Raw genomic sequence first — 15,567 nt, forward strand, 5'->3', positions numbered from 1 at the left:
TTGCTAGCTTCCGTTTTGTTTATTTTAACATTGTCTAATACTTCCGATACAGATTTTAATCCATTCGGTATTGGTTGTAAGAAATTATCAAAATTATTTTTGAATTTTTGGGGCCTAGGACTTAGGTTTGTGACACCTAATCTATATTTGCCATCTATCACTGACACTAATGCACAATTAATGAGGACGGTGTTTGTCCCGATTTCAGGGATAAAGTATTCGCCGTCCGGTTTGTTAGATACACATGTAATTAGATTATCCGAGAGCGGATCGATTTTTGAGATTTTCTCCGGATAGTCTATGCTAATTGGAATTATTTTGTTTGGCATGATAAGTTCACACTTTTTTGGATGAATTATTGCGTTAAGCTTTAAAATCAGGTCCCATCCTATCATTCCCGCATATTTGGGGTCAAAGTCATAGATCAAAAATTCATGTTCTATGTCTTCGCCTAACGGGTATAATTTTAAATTAATAGCTCCTCGATGTTTTGTTTTACTATGAGCAGTCGTAATTGTAAACTCTTTATCGATAACTTTATTATTAAAATTCCTATTAGACTTCAATATTGATGATCCAATAAGGCACCTATTACTACCAGAATCTATTAAGATTTTTCCTCCCCATTCATCTATAGTGATATATGGGAGATGATCTTTATCTAAATAATTTAATTTTACGTCAATTCGTTTTGTGGTCCTGTTTCTTGAAAAAAATCATCGCCATCATACGTGTTGGGGTCATAATTATGTTCGTAATTACCATTATGTTCATTGGTATTTATTTGTGTATTAAAAACTTCTACCGGTCGCGGTCTTGGCGGACGATTTATAGGTCGCCTACTAGTCGCGGTTCTCATTGAAATATCACTATCTAAATGGTCAGTTAATCTTTGAGGTTGGTGTTTTGGCGGGTATGTTTGTCGCCATTGTTCCGGAGTTGGTCGCGGTTGGTTGGCCCAATGCATTTGATTGTTGTTGTTATTTAACTGCAGATTAGGATAAGATATTTGTGCGAATTGGTTAGATTGGTGTTGATTTACGCGGTTTTGATTGAAATTCGGTTTTAGTATAGTATGTTGATTATAGTTTTTATTATTATAGTTAAATCTTGGATTAGATTTAAATGATTTTTCTTGTTTTCTCTGGAAGTACTCGGGGTGGACTTCTAACTCGTGTTTTAATTGATTATACGCGTCATCAAAAGTGGTGTGTTGCGCGGAACGGATTAATCGATCAGTCGCGATATCCAAGTGTTTACATAATTGGTCGATGCAAACGTTCTCCAAAATGGCTGTTGCTTGCGGTGAATCCGCTTTATTTTTCGCTGCGTACAAAAGTTCTTTTATTTTATCAGCAAATCCTAGAGCACTTTCGTTAGGGAACCGTTTAATGCGAGTGATTTCAGAAAGAATTTGTTCTATACTTCTAGTGTCACCAAATTTAGACCTTAAGGAATTTACAATTTCTTCTACCGTGTTGTTTGGCATGTGAGCAATTGCTTTAATTGCTTCCCCGCGTAACTTGCTTTTTAATATAATTGGAAACAGGGCCCTTGCGTCAGCGTCTGCTGCTCTAGCTAACATAGTAACTTGATTTAAAAAGAAATCTAAAGTTTGTCTATCACCTTCATATTTGGGCAAATATTTTTCGATCGTAGTATGATTCAGAGCCATTTTGATATAAAATTAATTAAATCCTATCAAATATGAAATACAGAATGGAACTCTTCTTTTTTTTTTTTAAAGAGAAAAAAAAAATAGTGGAAATGCGTACAAAATAATTAGGAAAATGAAAGGAAAATGTAGGAAAACTCACAGGGTAGCCGCCAGTGCGATGAGTACTGTGGTCTTCATAAGGCAGTGGTCGAATCTCTTCAGGTTGAAACCTTCCAGTTCGCGCCGACGATGTGTAGCCGCTGCTCGCTGGGAGACTCGCCCGTCGCTGTCACCAGTTAAGTGTCTTGAGAGAACGGAGGTCTTCTTATAAAACACCGATGAGGAGGTATTTACTTTATTTGATTTTACAATTACGAGTTTAATTCAATATAGTTTAGAAGCGCGAGGGTGTACCGGTACACCGAGCGATTCGGAGCTCACGTGTAGCCTGGTCGCTGGATGCGAACTAGATGAGGACTCGATGAGAACTCTATGAGAACTGTCTTCCGCTGGTCGGGATGGCCGCTTATATTCATCCCGAAACCGTGGGGATGCGTTGTCTGGAGTCACGTAGGCCATGAGAAGTTTCTGGAGCGTTTATGCTGTCGCTGCCATTAAGATAATGAAGAGTCGATCCCGTGGGAGCGGTATTAATTGACAACCGCCATAAAATAGGTGATGCATTACATACGCCTGTACTTGTATCAAAGGGTGCGTTTGTTTATCCCATTAGGTGCGTCTGCATTCCTTCTATCGACGCTGAAGATAATCTTTAATGTCTTGCCGTCGGTGTGTTGCTGGAGGTCGGGGATACGTGGGAAGCGTTCCTTAACTGTATAAATACTTCACTTCACTTTGGACTCTTTGGAGCCTTCTAAGAAATTAGGATCTTTATGGAAACTTGCAGAGCTCGTCTGATATTCTACTACTGACCCTCTTTTAACCCGTGGAGCGCCCCAGTAAATCGTAGTATGGAACTCCTATACGTAGGGTTAAGGATCCGAAATTTTCTCAATGCTTTATTGTGTCTAGAAGGGGAGACCGCACAAAACATTGTATCAGGCTCAATTACGAGTAGTTAAACATAATTGTATATAGGAAGCCAAAACACACATTGCGCTGCGGATCTGTGGGTATGGTAAAAACTTAAAAGTTAAAGAAAATCTTAACTGTTTACACGTTGCATTGGGTGTGGAAATTGAAATAAGTCTGGTTTGAGACAGTTCAACAAACTTATTTGTTTACAGTATAGATGTCTTGTTTATTCAAAACATCATTGTCAAGCCACGAGCGAGGTATAATGGCACGGCCCAGTTAGATGAGTATTGTTTTTTAGGGTGGGGACTCTGTATTAATCGACCCAGTTATATTATTTTAAAAACCTTGTTCCTTATCCGGTTCAACAGGTTTGGACATTAATTTTCGAACAACGGCATGCTTGTGCTTGGTAATGCAAAATGCTTGCTCTACATTGCTAATATTTATAATTTTACCTTTTGATTTGATCTCGTTTCAAAATTATACACCTTACAGTTTACAGAGAAAACATAGTGAAGAATTTAAAGATTATTTCACGTAAATGAAATAATCTGTGCACGTGCTTTGCACACAAATTTGCAACGTTTAGGTACTTATGAATTATGTATCATATTAGAATATACTCAGAATGAGTCTTCTGTAGGAGACTCAGAAGATTATTTTATTAGCAAACGCTTTAGGAAAGTCATCCTCAGCCAATTTTCTTTATTCTATTAAAGTCGAGTTATATGAGGTGAAGTTTTTTCACTTCACCCCCAAGCTGAAAAGTTCACCTGATATTAGCTGTGGGTAAAATATATAGAACAGCATAATAAATAAAGCCAGAAACGAAATGTTTCTTTGCACAATGAAGCCCCACCCTTTTCCGAGCATCATGTTCTCAATAAAAACAGTGAAGTCTTTTACACGGAATCTTGAATTGCTGCGTGATGGCCGTTTGGTGGAGATTGCTCCTCGTCATCTTAGCCGCAATTGAGGTATCATCAAATTCATCAAGAAACCTGTCTATAGTCTTTCCTCTATGGTGCAATGGATGCGCGTTGAAATTAAATTTCTTCGTGTTTAATTAGCACGGTATGTGTGTTGTGAAACTTAATTCTGAAGAACATTTTAAATATTGACGTCGCCAAAACAGAAGGAGGGTTGGAAACTCAACACACCAACCGGAAAGTTTAAAATTTTAGACTTATGCATAAACAAATCTTCACAAAATATATGAGCCCTTTAGCCAAGTATTGACTTTATTTAATAAGGATGGTTTGATTTGTTTGTTTAGCCTACCAGTTGTCGAAACACATTTTCAACCGAGCCAGAATACCTTGCCTTGGGGTACTTCAAAAAGTCCCAAAAACTTCTGGACACACTTATCCATCATGACTATCAGGATACGGTGCAGGAAATTGCAAGAGCTAATCGAGATTATCAGGATACGATACAGGAACTTGCAAGAGCTAATCGAGATTATCCTGCTCTTGCCCGGGGATTTCACAGAAAAGTTTCGAAGGTGTTAGATGAAGGTAATTACACATTCATATGATACTAGTGGCTCCGTGAGCTGTAGACCTCGCGAGTATAGCTAAACTGAATAAATATAAGGTTGAGCCATTTTGATAAATTTCCAAAAACTGAATGCACAAAAACTACTAACCTGCTCACAAAATTTCACGAGAGCAGGTTGAGAATTGGGACCTGTAGAAGAGAACAACCGGACATACGAAAACAAATTTTGTCAAAGCTAGGTACTCTTCGCTAAAGCTCGCTCAATTATGCAATATTTGAGTCTTTAATGGACTTAGGCTCTTTTCCACCATAAATGTTTAAACACATGAACCAATGCCTAATTCTGAACAAAGTAATAAGTAAGTATAAAAAAACCATAATTTGGACTTCTTCGATTCTCAGCAGTCTAACCTAGAGGGAAAACTATAATGAAGATATATCTTCTGCTCATTGACTTTATCAATTAAGTTAAGAGGCTAACATGATTACATGAATACCTCTTGGAAGCTCCCACGTCACCCTAAAGCCCCTTCAGACTATGTGCGTGAATCGTGGGCGAAGCCGCGATTCGCGCACGAGTGTGGAGGGGGCTTAAAGCCTTAATACCCGATTGTGCTAAATACTTAACTGTTCCCAAACCTACTAAAGAAATGTATCATATTTCAGAAATTAGCCAAGATTACCAACATAACATCGATTCATTTAGTCCCATGATAGGGAAGCGGCGCGTGCGCTCTCAAAAGATGCGACGTGAAAAGCTAAACCTTCAGGGAGTGCGAAGCCACCGTGCGCATTCTCTGGACGCGGGACGTCGCCGAAGACTACAGCCCGATGCAACCTCAAAAGAATATTAGGGTTATTATTTTAGGTCTTAAGAGCATGTTTTATAAGAATTAATACATTTAATATAGAAATTGAGACAGAGGCTATAAAGTAAAATACTTAAGTTATGTATAATTAGATGCCTCATTACTCACCAGTTAATCATCACAAGCACTTAAGCAAATACAAACCCCACAGAGCATTTTTTATAAGAATTAATACATTAAATATAAAAATGAATTGAGAGGCTATAAAATTAAATAAGTAATGTACAGTTAGTTGCCTTGTAGTAGCCTCACCAGTTAACCCTTACAAGTAAGTACTTAAGGACATACGTAGTATCTTCTTAGTAGTTTGTGTTAAGCACATATAAATTCCACATAAGCTTAGATCTTCATCTTTATTACAAGATTACCTTTTTTAAGAGCATGAAGGTGATTTTGATAGCGTGCACCATGATAATTATTAATAATATTTTTCACGGTACCCTACTCTGTCTTAAAAACGTGTGTCAAAATGTATGCGTCCTTAGCGTTGAAACGGTTAGTTTAATTATAGTTTGTCAAAGGACTGTCTTATTTCAAACATAGACATAGATACTATCTTTGTCTTACACGAGTACTAGCACCCAAAAGAAAAGGATGAATATAGTTTTTTTTGTTCTCATTTACTGACAATTTGGTTTGACCAACTATATATTTGAATTTGAACACTACAATTTCAGAGCAAAAACTAAACGCAAAACATCAATGAGAACTGTCACTGTCACGTATATCTGACTGACATTGACAAAAGCTTAGGTTATTAATTTAAAGTTGCCTTTACTTGATATTCTCATTTTATTCTAAATAAATATCGAAATAAATATTAAAAATGAGTAAAGCTAAGGTGGCTGTGCGTGACATTTCACCAATCATGCAAGCTTTAAGAAATTTTTTGCTTGGCGTAAGTATTGTTTTGATTATTATGTAATCTAAATAAATGTTAACGAATAAGTACTACGTCTTTTTCATTGTTATTTATAGCGAAAGCATACCAATGCCTTGAGGTTCGAGCCATTCCTGGCTGACAGGACTCAGCCACCGCCAGCAATACCCGATGGTGTAGCCCACAAGTAAGTTCCTGCTATGTTTTCAAATTGAAATTGACGATTCCATTGTGTTCATACTTCGTCAAGCATCTATCTATAGTTTCCACGTAATTATTGATATAATAATAATTGCAAATGTAATATTTGTAAGGATAGATTTAGCACCAAAAATAAATTTCTAACAAAACATCTCTTGTCAAAATATATGTTGGTAAAAATCTTTTAACATTCGTATCAGTGTGGAATTGTTAATGCCACCTGGATGGAAAGTACTCTAACAATAGAGATAGCAACTTCTACTCAAGAAACATCCCTTATTTTTGGAAAAAACAAAACTGGATTCAATTTTTTTTATATGCTTCTCTCACCCAGGAATAGAACTGGCTAAACAAAGAAAAACAACATCCTGTACTTTTATGGCGCAATCATAGGGATCAAATCAATCTAACAAACATATATGTTAAATTAAATTAAAGGAAAACCATGAAAGACAAGATAAATTGCTTTTAGGCTTAGCACGCACTGCGGTTTTTTTCTTGCGGTTGCGGTCAAAATGTAGCAAGTTGCGTGCGTGCGCTTATAAAGAATGCCGTATGTTACATTTTTTGCGGTAGCGGAACCGCTTTTTAAAAACCGCAGTGCATGCTAAGCCTTACTTCATTGGATTACTTATGGCATGGCAGTGCCCAGTGCCATAAAAGTACAGCTTTTTTTTAGCTAGGTCGAATCCTGGGTGAGAGAAGTATATTAAAAAAATATATATATGTATGCAGATTTGTTTCTTTTCAAAAATAAAGGAATGTATCTTTTGAGTGAATTTTGCCTATCTCCATTGTTTACACTTTTAGAGTACTTTCCCTCTAATGGCATTTAAAAAAATCGATATTGTATAATTTATTTATTTATTGTGTTCATCAAGTTTTTAGTACTATATTCAATTTAAAATGTCTTTAAATTAACCCAGACTTGAATATTTTAACCATTGTTAAAAAAAAAACGTTGCATTGTATTTTCCAGGCACTCCCAGAATTACTACTACACAAGAGACGCGCGCCGCGACGTAGTTCCGCCGATAGATGTCACCAAGGTGCTCATTGAAGCTAGCTCAGACAAGGGGTATGTGTCCAATGTGACTATGCATTTATTATTAAGCCCCGTCTCCATATCGCGCGGCAAACCATCGAACATTGGCTCGCGCGGCAGCCGCGCGTAATGGATACCGGGCGCATCGAGTTGGCTCGCGCGGCAGCACGGTATCCATTCGGCACATGGAGACGGGGCTTTACATAACTAGCGACCGAAGCGACCCGCCCTAGCTTTGCACGGGCTACACAAAACCTTAACAAATTTTATTATATTAATCACTCTATTGATTGGTGAAAACCGCATGAAAATCCATTCCGTAGTTTTTGAGTTTATCGCGAATACATACACACAGTCAGATGCGGTGGGGGACTTTGTGTAGTGATGAGTAGAATAGCTGGACCTCTCACACGCATGGGATTTGATCTGTCATTCCCCTCCTTCCCGAGAGAAGAGATTTTATAAAATAAAGTTGCAAAATCAGTTGTTTACACATGGATAGTAACTAATATGAAACTTCTGAAGGTATTGAATTATTTTTTTTCAATTTTAGGTCAATACCCAATTTAACACAGAATACAGAAATTAGTAAATCTATAAGATGAAACTTCTTGTACTGCTTAGGGGCGTCTATTTGACTGTGTTTGACCACATTTTTTGGAACACAAAATACATTTACATATGTAGACAAAGAAGCATGTGGAAAATTTATATTTTCCAATTTGTTTGCACTACCTACTAACTATGAAATCTAAACTGCTGCTTACTTGCAACGCACTTACAACCCCTCTGGTGTTGCGGGTGTCCATGGGCGACGGTAATCGCTTACCATCAGGCGATTCGTCTGCTCTTTGCCTACTATATTATTTAAAAAAACTTCATCATGGGGCGGCAAATTCATAAATGAAAATACACCAGAAAGTTAGTGTAAAACTGTCTGACAGTTGCAACTTTTTTTTCAGTGCACCCAAGAAGGCGGCAACGGTAGCTCCCACCCCTGGACAACTATACCAATGGGACAAGCACTATTAGAGACAAATCAAATTATTATCAACCATATTACCACGCTGTAAAGTTTTAAGTTAAATAAATTTAGATTCATTATAATTACGCGATTCGTAATAGATTAATTATGCCCTATTAGTGTAACTTAAGTCTTTTTAAGTTTTGACAATTGTCAGCTCCTTGCTCCTTTTTATATGCAGGTTAAGCTCACACAGGCATCGCTAGTAGTTCTGGAAATTTAATTTGTATTATTTAAATCGTATTTAGTTGTTGGATTTCGTAAATCGCGATTTTTTTTCTCATATATCAGATAACCGACAAGTTGTTAGTAACATAACATGATACTAAAGTAGCCAAATAGAGAATAAATTTCATTATATATTTCAGTTAAGTTGGTTACAAATAATTCCACAAAAACTTTCATAAAATCGGAATCATATTAATGTCATTTTACAATACTACTAGACATCAACACCAAATAACATGATGACTGTGTAGTAACAAAAAAAAACACTTTAATTTATTAATGCTTCTAAATTTTAACTGAACTTTAAATTAAAAGGTTATGTTCAAAAATCACAGGAAACGGATAATTTTAGCTCTAATCTTCAATTTGTAAGAATGGGTAGCAGATCAATACCCTCAATCAGTTTTCGGCTTGGGCTCGGGACTCTGGTTGCGAAGATCTTGCAAATCCGCGAGGTAACAACATCTCTCACCTGGCGCAAACAAAACTCTGTTCAAGGCTGGTAGATCTTAGATTTGAACTTTATAGTGCAACCTAAAAGAGTAGAAATAACTATGATAAAAATCATAGCAGTGCCCTCAAGGTATGACTTAATTTATTCATTAAAACAGAGAATAAGAAATGATCATAAGTCTAAACCTAAATTAGCTTGAGACATTGTTCCCAGGACACTGACCGCGTTCCCCTCTACACAGTGAGGCTGAGTTTTTGCGCAAAAAATGCACCATCGTAGGTCGCCAGACACCCAGACTAGTTTGGTACAAATTTCTTTTACTAGTTTTTTGGCGTCTGACGACCAAGGACCGAAAGTTTCAATCGCAAGTGCCGCAAGTGAATAAAACCTATTCTAAAAACTCTCACAGATGTATGAATCTCTATTCAGAAAACCGCAACTAAATCGCTCAAACCATTTTGGAGATAAAAGGGAACATTAAAAGTTTTCTTCCAATAATCTCATCGTTAATACACACCCTTGTTATGTGTATTTGATGGAAAAATAAGAAATTAATTAATATGTTCAGTAAAGTATTCCATAAATTGTATAACTTAACGTACCTACTTTTAATTATATCCTGGTCACGGCACCCAAATGTCCTTTAATCATTTTGAAACATTTGGTAATGTCTTATATATATTATATATTAATATTTTTTATATTATATTAATTACTTTATATTCCGTAGAAACCCGTTTAAAGCAAAACACTAATTGGCAATTAGACGCAAGCGCAAAGATATGAGTTACATACCTTTGTACTTAACTGGCTTGTCAACTGACTTCGGCGATCCCACGACAACTGAAGTATCGTTGCTGTCTCCTTGATCTAATGTTAACAAAATGTACCATGTTATCGACTTGTCTGTGTAAAATACCTTGTAATATAGAAAGTTTAAATAAGTGGCATCGCAGAGCGGTTAGGTACCTACTTAAAAATTTAATGCACAAATAAAACTTCGAGATCCTAATTTTGTTTCGGGCAAGACAAGATTCGTAACACGACAAGTATTAAAGGCTGTGGCAAGTTTATGTGGGTTATTATCATAACCATTTAACCCTTATTTGGACAGTAATTACAATAATTGTCAGTCTTAATACTCATTGAACCTTTAGAGTTAGACGTTGGTATTGAGTCAACTAACAAAGTTACCTTCTTGCTGTTTGATTTGTTTCTGTTCAGGAGGCTTTGCTTTATAAATCTCCTGCGTTTCTTTCAGTATTGAGTGACTCTCCACTATATCTGGTATAAACAATAGAATGGAAATTAAATTACTAATCCTTTTGTTCCACTCACTAAATCCTGATGAGGCACATTATAGGCTGCATTATACGTTCACATATATTTGACAAACTAAGCAAATTATGTGTTAATTTAATAGGTACTTTACCACCTTCATACTTTCAACTGTTAGCTTATAGATAGGTAGTTAAGTTAGTTGTTAACTTAGTGCGCGATCAATTGGCCTTTGCGTCTATTGCAGACGATTTATGGTGCAAATCGGAGAGACACCACGACCTCTCCAGACTTAACACCGCCTGGGACGGAATTAAGGAAACGCAGGGATGCCCAGCACCTGCATTACCCTCTCAGCTTCATTGTCTTAACCCACAGGAAAGGCGAGCCAATACGTGCGCGATATAACACACATAATTTGTTTGGTAGTTGACAATGTAATCCCATGAAGATTGACATTTTTGCTACGTCGAGCGCGACTGTTGCTCCTAGTTCCCAGCACACCCACTTCGCACATAGCCTATTGGATAAAAACTTAACATGCCGATTGTATTATAGCCAACGGACTTACTTATTCTTTTAGCGAATTGAGCGAGACCGTTCTTATTCGCCGTGATGTAGAAATTGCGCTCGGACATACGAAAAAGCCACGAAGCCAGTTTTGGATATCTGTTGGTTAAGAAAAATTATAGTTTTTGCTGCACTTTTTGGGAAACCCATGCCCAAAAACCTTAATGCATTTAGATAATATCTGCTAAAACATTTCGGACTCTCTAGTACACAAGTAATTGTAGTACGAGTAAGTTATTTGGTAACTCCGGTTTTTTGTAAGGTGGAAATCCTTTCCCGGATGTCCTGCTGCTTCAAAGAGTGAAAGACATTTTAACCGTATCCAGACGAGCTGGGAAAATCGACCGACGGTACTTGATCAGGAAAATAATTGGCGCCAATATCATCTAGCGTCCACACGTACACAATTTAATCACCAATTTGCATTCCATATACGTATACTAACTTCGAAAATTGGCATTTTTGTGTCCGCACCTGCTGATTTGATCGGGGAATTATACGATCGGACAATTTCATCAGATTGGCCAAAAATTGTTTCGTCAGGACTCCACTTTTAACTTACTTTTTCTTTTGTATCGGCACCAATATGTGCAGGGTGCTGACCGTGGCCGCTAGCATGATGTCGCCCATGGACGGCCAGTTGCCGCGGTTGAACCACGGCCGGTCTTTCAGCATGTTCTCCATGTCGTAGTACGCGCAGTGGATCTCGCAGAAAGTTGGCATGGCGATTACACGAGAGTTCTGGTAGAGGATTGGATTCTGGAAGTACATTGGACTTCGGTTTCGATTATTGTTTCGAAGATACCGCTGGGGAGACGGATCTGCGTCAGCTTCAAGCCGATATTTGGCAGGAAACGGCGCAGGATCGGGAAAAGTGGTGTGCTCTCGTTTCGGAGGCCAAGATCCTCTTTGGGTCGCTGAGCCGTAATAGTTAGTATGAATTGCGATTAAATTCTATGAACGTTCAGTTAATAAAATGTCATTTGAATTGATTCTCAAGCGTTTTCTGATGATTGCATGTTAATATTAACAGAGAACCCAGAGATTATAGGTAATAAGCTAATAAGCGAACAATACTTAAAACCGCGTTTGTCACACCAGTAGAACAGTTTTAGTATAACAGATAATGCCTTTTGGAATATATAACGCGCCATCCGTTTATTTTTTCAGTCTTTAGAGACTTATCTATAATATACCTAATGGTCTTTTAAACTGAACGAATTACTTGTACTTACTGACGTAGCCTTAATATTGCGAGTAGAATACATTTATAGTTGAAGTACTTATATAAGCTTCTCAATAAGAATGAGTCTTGCCGGATCCGTGTTGAAAAATGTTACAACGGCTGGGTCGCCATGTAAGGACGCCATATAGTTTTACTGCGGTACTTACTGAAGCTGCTTTATACTGCGGGTAGAGGACACTACTGTTGAAGTGCATATACTGTTCTACTAGAGCCCGACCGGCCGGGTTGGTAGGCAGTAACATATTCGCCGCGTTAGCGCCGTAACGTGATGCCATATATGTGGCAATGGCGTTGCTGCAAGTGTAAAATAAATGTATTAGGTTATGTTCTTCACTGGGCGATACAAATGGAATATCTCATAACATAAGTCATAACTATGTTCCTTAGTATTAGTGGCCTTGAGCGCCGAGAACGAATATGTATATGTACCTATATATTTTTAGGACGCCGATTTCGGTGACTATTCTTTCTTTTTTAAGCATTGGAAGGAACTATATAAGTAGAAGAAAAAAAGTTAAGCATGATTGTGTTTTCAGTGGAACTGGAGAAATTTTACCTGTCGCTTAGAACCAAATCTTTATCCTTTAAAATTGGCAAGGTTTGACGAGGGTTCATCTGTGAAACAATAAAAAGTAGAGTAAAGTACAGGCACAAACTAAGTACCTACCTACTAATACTAAGGTGATATGAACCCTTTGAAGGCAACCCCTGTCGTGTGCAGTATGTCATCTTGAACCTTGTCTGAATGTACGAAGGTTGATATTGGGCTGTAGGTAGCTGTGCTGTAGCCGGGCGCGCGCGTTAGGTAACGTTTGATTTGGCAGTCAAACGGTTAAGTAGGTACCTATTATTGATGGTCCATCAAATAACTCTTAGTTTGATTCGGACAGTTAGAAATAGAAACGGAAATTTATTTGCTAGAAATGTGGTAGGTACAGAAATAAGGTGTTCAGCACATTTCGCCAATGAATGATGATGTTGCGTCATGCAATGATGCCTCCTGAACATCAGCTGCTGTGTTGGAGGTGGCTTACGAAGTGGCGGTCAGGTTTCCCTCATGGCTCCTCTCCACGATGGGCCAGTGCCGGCCACTCCAAGGGACGCATTTATGCGTTAGAGGGAGCAAGTGATATTGCTATCTCATTCTGCCGTATGGCTGCGTCCCTTGGAGTGGCCGGCGCTGGCCCATCGTGTAGAGGAGCCATCACACATACGACGACTGACGTCCACAAGGCTTGATCTGCTGCTCTCTGAAACTTTTACGTTATCGCGGAAAGGGAACTTTCTCTCAAAAATCTGTTCCTGGCTCACGGTATCGGTATAAATAGTATGTCTACTGAGGAATGACGATACAAGGAAACTTGAGTTATTACCGCCGTGATCTCTGCACTCCTATGTTCTCCCTTGTCCAAATTGACGTCAACTTCACGTACATCGATGTTCATGGCATCTAAAGCCATCATGACGGCACGGCACGCAGGACTTCGATCGGCTTTCCATAACGTGCAGTGTCTGGAGAATAAATGTGTCAATCACAATGATATTATATAACTATTAGATAGGTTATACGCATACTTAAATTTAGGAGCACAAAAAATACTTCCATATTTATTTCTGTGCCTACGAAGAAATCTGTTATTTTTGATTAATTTTCACATTGCATTCATCTTTGTCACACTCGTTGTTAAACATAAGCTCGCTCGTCTCTTTCTCTTTCTGTGTGCGGGAGCTCGTTAGCACGTGCACATTTCTCGCTTGTCCAGCCGCGACTAAAGGCAACTTGTCCAATTTGTCACAAGGTAAGCGCTTCAATTTTGGAACGCCTATAACCTATCTCGAGTTATAAATCATTGGCCAATCGCTGGAGAATGTCCGACTTTGGGTCAGGTCTGTGCGGAAAGAGAAGTCATATAATGTAGGTTCCATTATACACCTAAGTTAATAGTCCACGACTCTTCTCTTTCCGCAAAGACTTTTTCATATCATAGGTACATTTTGTATGAAATTGGGTGTCCGTTATTGCGTCTGGGAAATCGTCGAAAGCGTCTTTTCTGCTGACTCGATATCACATCATCCGCAGGTCTCACTGGTCTCGACTCGACCCCTCGACGTAGGTACCTACGTTATCATTTGCTGTTAATGTTTTATCATATCATCGCATGGCAGGCAATAATGAGGGACTTAACGGTATTGATACCTGCAGGAGTCTCTAATGAACTTAAGAACCGTTGAAAGAAAGCGGGAGAGCTGAGCCGTGGCCCTACCCTCGGATCAAAAAGTTTGGAAACCCCTGCGGCGTATTATGATTGGCTCATATTTTGATTTTTTATCTAAGGAGGTACCTATAATAGCGAAAGAAGTGAGATGGTTAATACTAACTTTAATGAGGGTCTGCTAGACCCGCCACCCATTTTGATTTCACTGGAACATAACGAAACTGAAAACCATTTTGCGACAAACTGATATTACATTTTGTTTGTCGCGGCTTATTTATTATGTTTTATTTATTCATATTTTTACTTTTTGATTTCGTAAAAATTTTAAATATATTTTTTCTATTTTTTTGACATAAGTATTCGTTTTATTCTGTTTTCTTTATATGTCAAGTCATGAACTTCATGGCGTAATAAAAAATAATGAAAAAATATGACCTACTACCTTTCTTACCTTCAACTTGCAAAGAATCGTTATCGTTATCTTTCGCCTAACCATAGAGAAAAAAATACATAGAGTGCTCACTCCATACATCAGTTTTAGTACCAAAAAGACTATTAGCATCTAGCATCGAGTAGCGGAACTATCAGTACTGCTACTTGACAATAGATGTAGCACCGACCGGAAAGTCTTATGCTGTTGAGATAAGACATTCCGGTCGGTGCTACATCTATTGTCAAGTAGCAGTACTGATAGTTCCGCTACTCGATGCTAGATGTAGACACTGAAATTAATAGCTGAACTGATGTATGGAGTGAGCACTCTTGTCTTACTATATTTCTCTATGGCCTAACTGAAAACGAATAGATCTATCATAACATAAAGAGTATATAAATACCTTATACCTTACAAAATTATTTGCAAAAATAAAGTAAATAAACTATTTAACTTTAAAAACAATAGTATATATTTTTATTATAGCTGGTCAACCAAATCTTGTCAGTAAAAAAAGGCGCGAAATTCAAATTTTCTATGGGCCGATATCCCTTCACGCCTACATTTTTCAAATTTGCCGCCTTTTTCTACTGTCAAGATCTGGTTGACCAAGTATACATATTATTTTGAGTTGACCAAAAAAGTTTTTACTAGTGCTTTTCCGCTTCCGCATGGCTTCCGCAAATTTCGCGCTACACAGTGTAGCCACGATAAATTAATCTAAAGATCTGTGATTTTACTTATAATTACATAAGCCTTTGATGCAACTCCTATACTTCATTTGACATACATGGACCATTTTAGAAGTCTGTTTTGACTGAAAACATACTGCATAAATATACTTGGTCAACCAGATCTTGACAGTAGAAAAAGGCGGCAAATTTGAAAAATGTAGGCGCGAAAGGATATCGTCCCATAGAAAATTTGA

General features: G+C 37.8%; 3 protein-coding genes across 4 annotated transcripts; 2 read left to right on the plus strand and 1 right to left on the minus strand.

The window, feature by feature from the left end:
• Positions 1 to 3,600: 3,600 nt before the first annotated feature.
• LOC134656824 (uncharacterized) lies at positions 3,601 to 5,075 on the plus strand. Its single transcript, XM_063512351.1, has 3 exons — positions 3,601 to 3,672; positions 3,972 to 4,212; positions 4,862 to 5,075. Exons 1-3 carry the CDS (start codon positions 3,625 to 3,627, stop codon positions 5,047 to 5,049), a joined length of 477 nt encoding a protein of 158 aa, XP_063368421.1. The 5' UTR covers positions 3,601 to 3,624; the 3' UTR covers positions 5,050 to 5,075.
• Positions 5,076 to 5,831: 756 nt separating this feature from the next.
• On the plus strand, positions 5,832 to 8,303 carry LOC134657060 (NADH dehydrogenase [ubiquinone] 1 alpha subcomplex subunit 7-like). Its single transcript, XM_063512615.1, has 4 exons — positions 5,832 to 5,962; positions 6,043 to 6,131; positions 7,125 to 7,223; positions 8,153 to 8,303. Exons 1-4 carry the CDS (start codon positions 5,891 to 5,893, stop codon positions 8,220 to 8,222), a joined length of 330 nt encoding a protein of 109 aa, XP_063368685.1. The 5' UTR covers positions 5,832 to 5,890; the 3' UTR covers positions 8,223 to 8,303.
• Positions 8,304 to 8,787: 484 nt separating this feature from the next.
• Positions 8,788 to 14,521, minus strand: LOC134657327 (glutathione S-transferase 1-like). 2 transcript variants are annotated; one of them, XM_063512902.1, is made up of 9 exons: positions 14,370 to 14,521; positions 13,364 to 13,502; positions 12,547 to 12,605; positions 12,137 to 12,284; positions 11,307 to 11,503; positions 10,746 to 10,843; positions 10,091 to 10,180; positions 9,692 to 9,766; positions 8,788 to 8,914 (listed from the first exon to the last, which is right to left on the minus strand). In XM_063512902.1, the coding sequence occupies exons 1-9, from the start codon at positions 14,399 to 14,401 to the stop codon at positions 8,838 to 8,840; spliced, it is 915 nt and encodes a 304-aa protein (XP_063368972.1). In that variant the 5' UTR covers positions 14,402 to 14,521; the 3' UTR covers positions 8,788 to 8,837. The 2 variants fall into 2 exon arrangements, with proteins under 2 accessions (XP_063368972.1, XP_063368973.1); XM_063512903.1 differs by having other exon boundaries at positions 8,797 to 8,976.
• Positions 14,522 to 15,567: the final 1,046 nt, after the last annotated feature.

This window comes from Cydia amplana, chromosome 19 (genome assembly GCF_948474715.1).
Source record: "Cydia amplana chromosome 19, ilCydAmpl1.1, whole genome shotgun sequence".
Taxonomy (NCBI): domain Eukaryota; kingdom Metazoa; phylum Arthropoda; class Insecta; order Lepidoptera; family Tortricidae; genus Cydia; species Cydia amplana.

Bases quoted from the DNA above. Each gene is read 5' to 3' on its own strand.
- LOC134656824 (XM_063512351.1), top strand. From the start codon at position 3,625: ATGGCCGTTTGGTGGAGATTGCTCCTCGTCATCTTAGCCGCAATTGAG. The intron at 3,673-3,971 runs GTATCATCAAAT...TTGTTTGTTTAG, and splicing joins TCATCTTAGCCGCAATTGAG to CCTACCAGTTGTCGAAACAC. The intron at 4,213-4,861 runs GTAATTACACAT...ATCATATTTCAG, and splicing joins TTCGAAGGTGTTAGATGAAG to AAATTAGCCAAGATTACCAA.
- LOC134657327 (XM_063512902.1), bottom strand. From the start codon at position 14,401: ATGGGTGGCGGGTCTAGCAGACCCTCATTAAA. The intron at 12,606-13,363 runs GTAATAACTCAA...ATTGTTTCACAG, and splicing joins GGAGTGCAGAGATCACGGCG to ATGAACCCTCGTCAAACCTT. The intron at 8,915-9,691 runs GTATGTAACTCA...TGTTTGCGCCAG, and splicing joins CAAGCCAGTTAAGTACAAAG to GTGAGAGATGTTGTTACCTC.
- LOC134657060 (XM_063512615.1), top strand. From the start codon at position 5,891: ATGAGTAAAGCTAAGGTGGCTGTGCGTGACATTTCACCAATCATGCAA. The intron at 5,963-6,042 runs GTAAGTATTGTT...TGTTATTTATAG, and splicing joins TAAGAAATTTTTTGCTTGGC to CGAAAGCATACCAATGCCTT. The intron at 6,132-7,124 runs GTAAGTTCCTGC...TGTATTTTCCAG, and splicing joins CCCGATGGTGTAGCCCACAA to GCACTCCCAGAATTACTACT.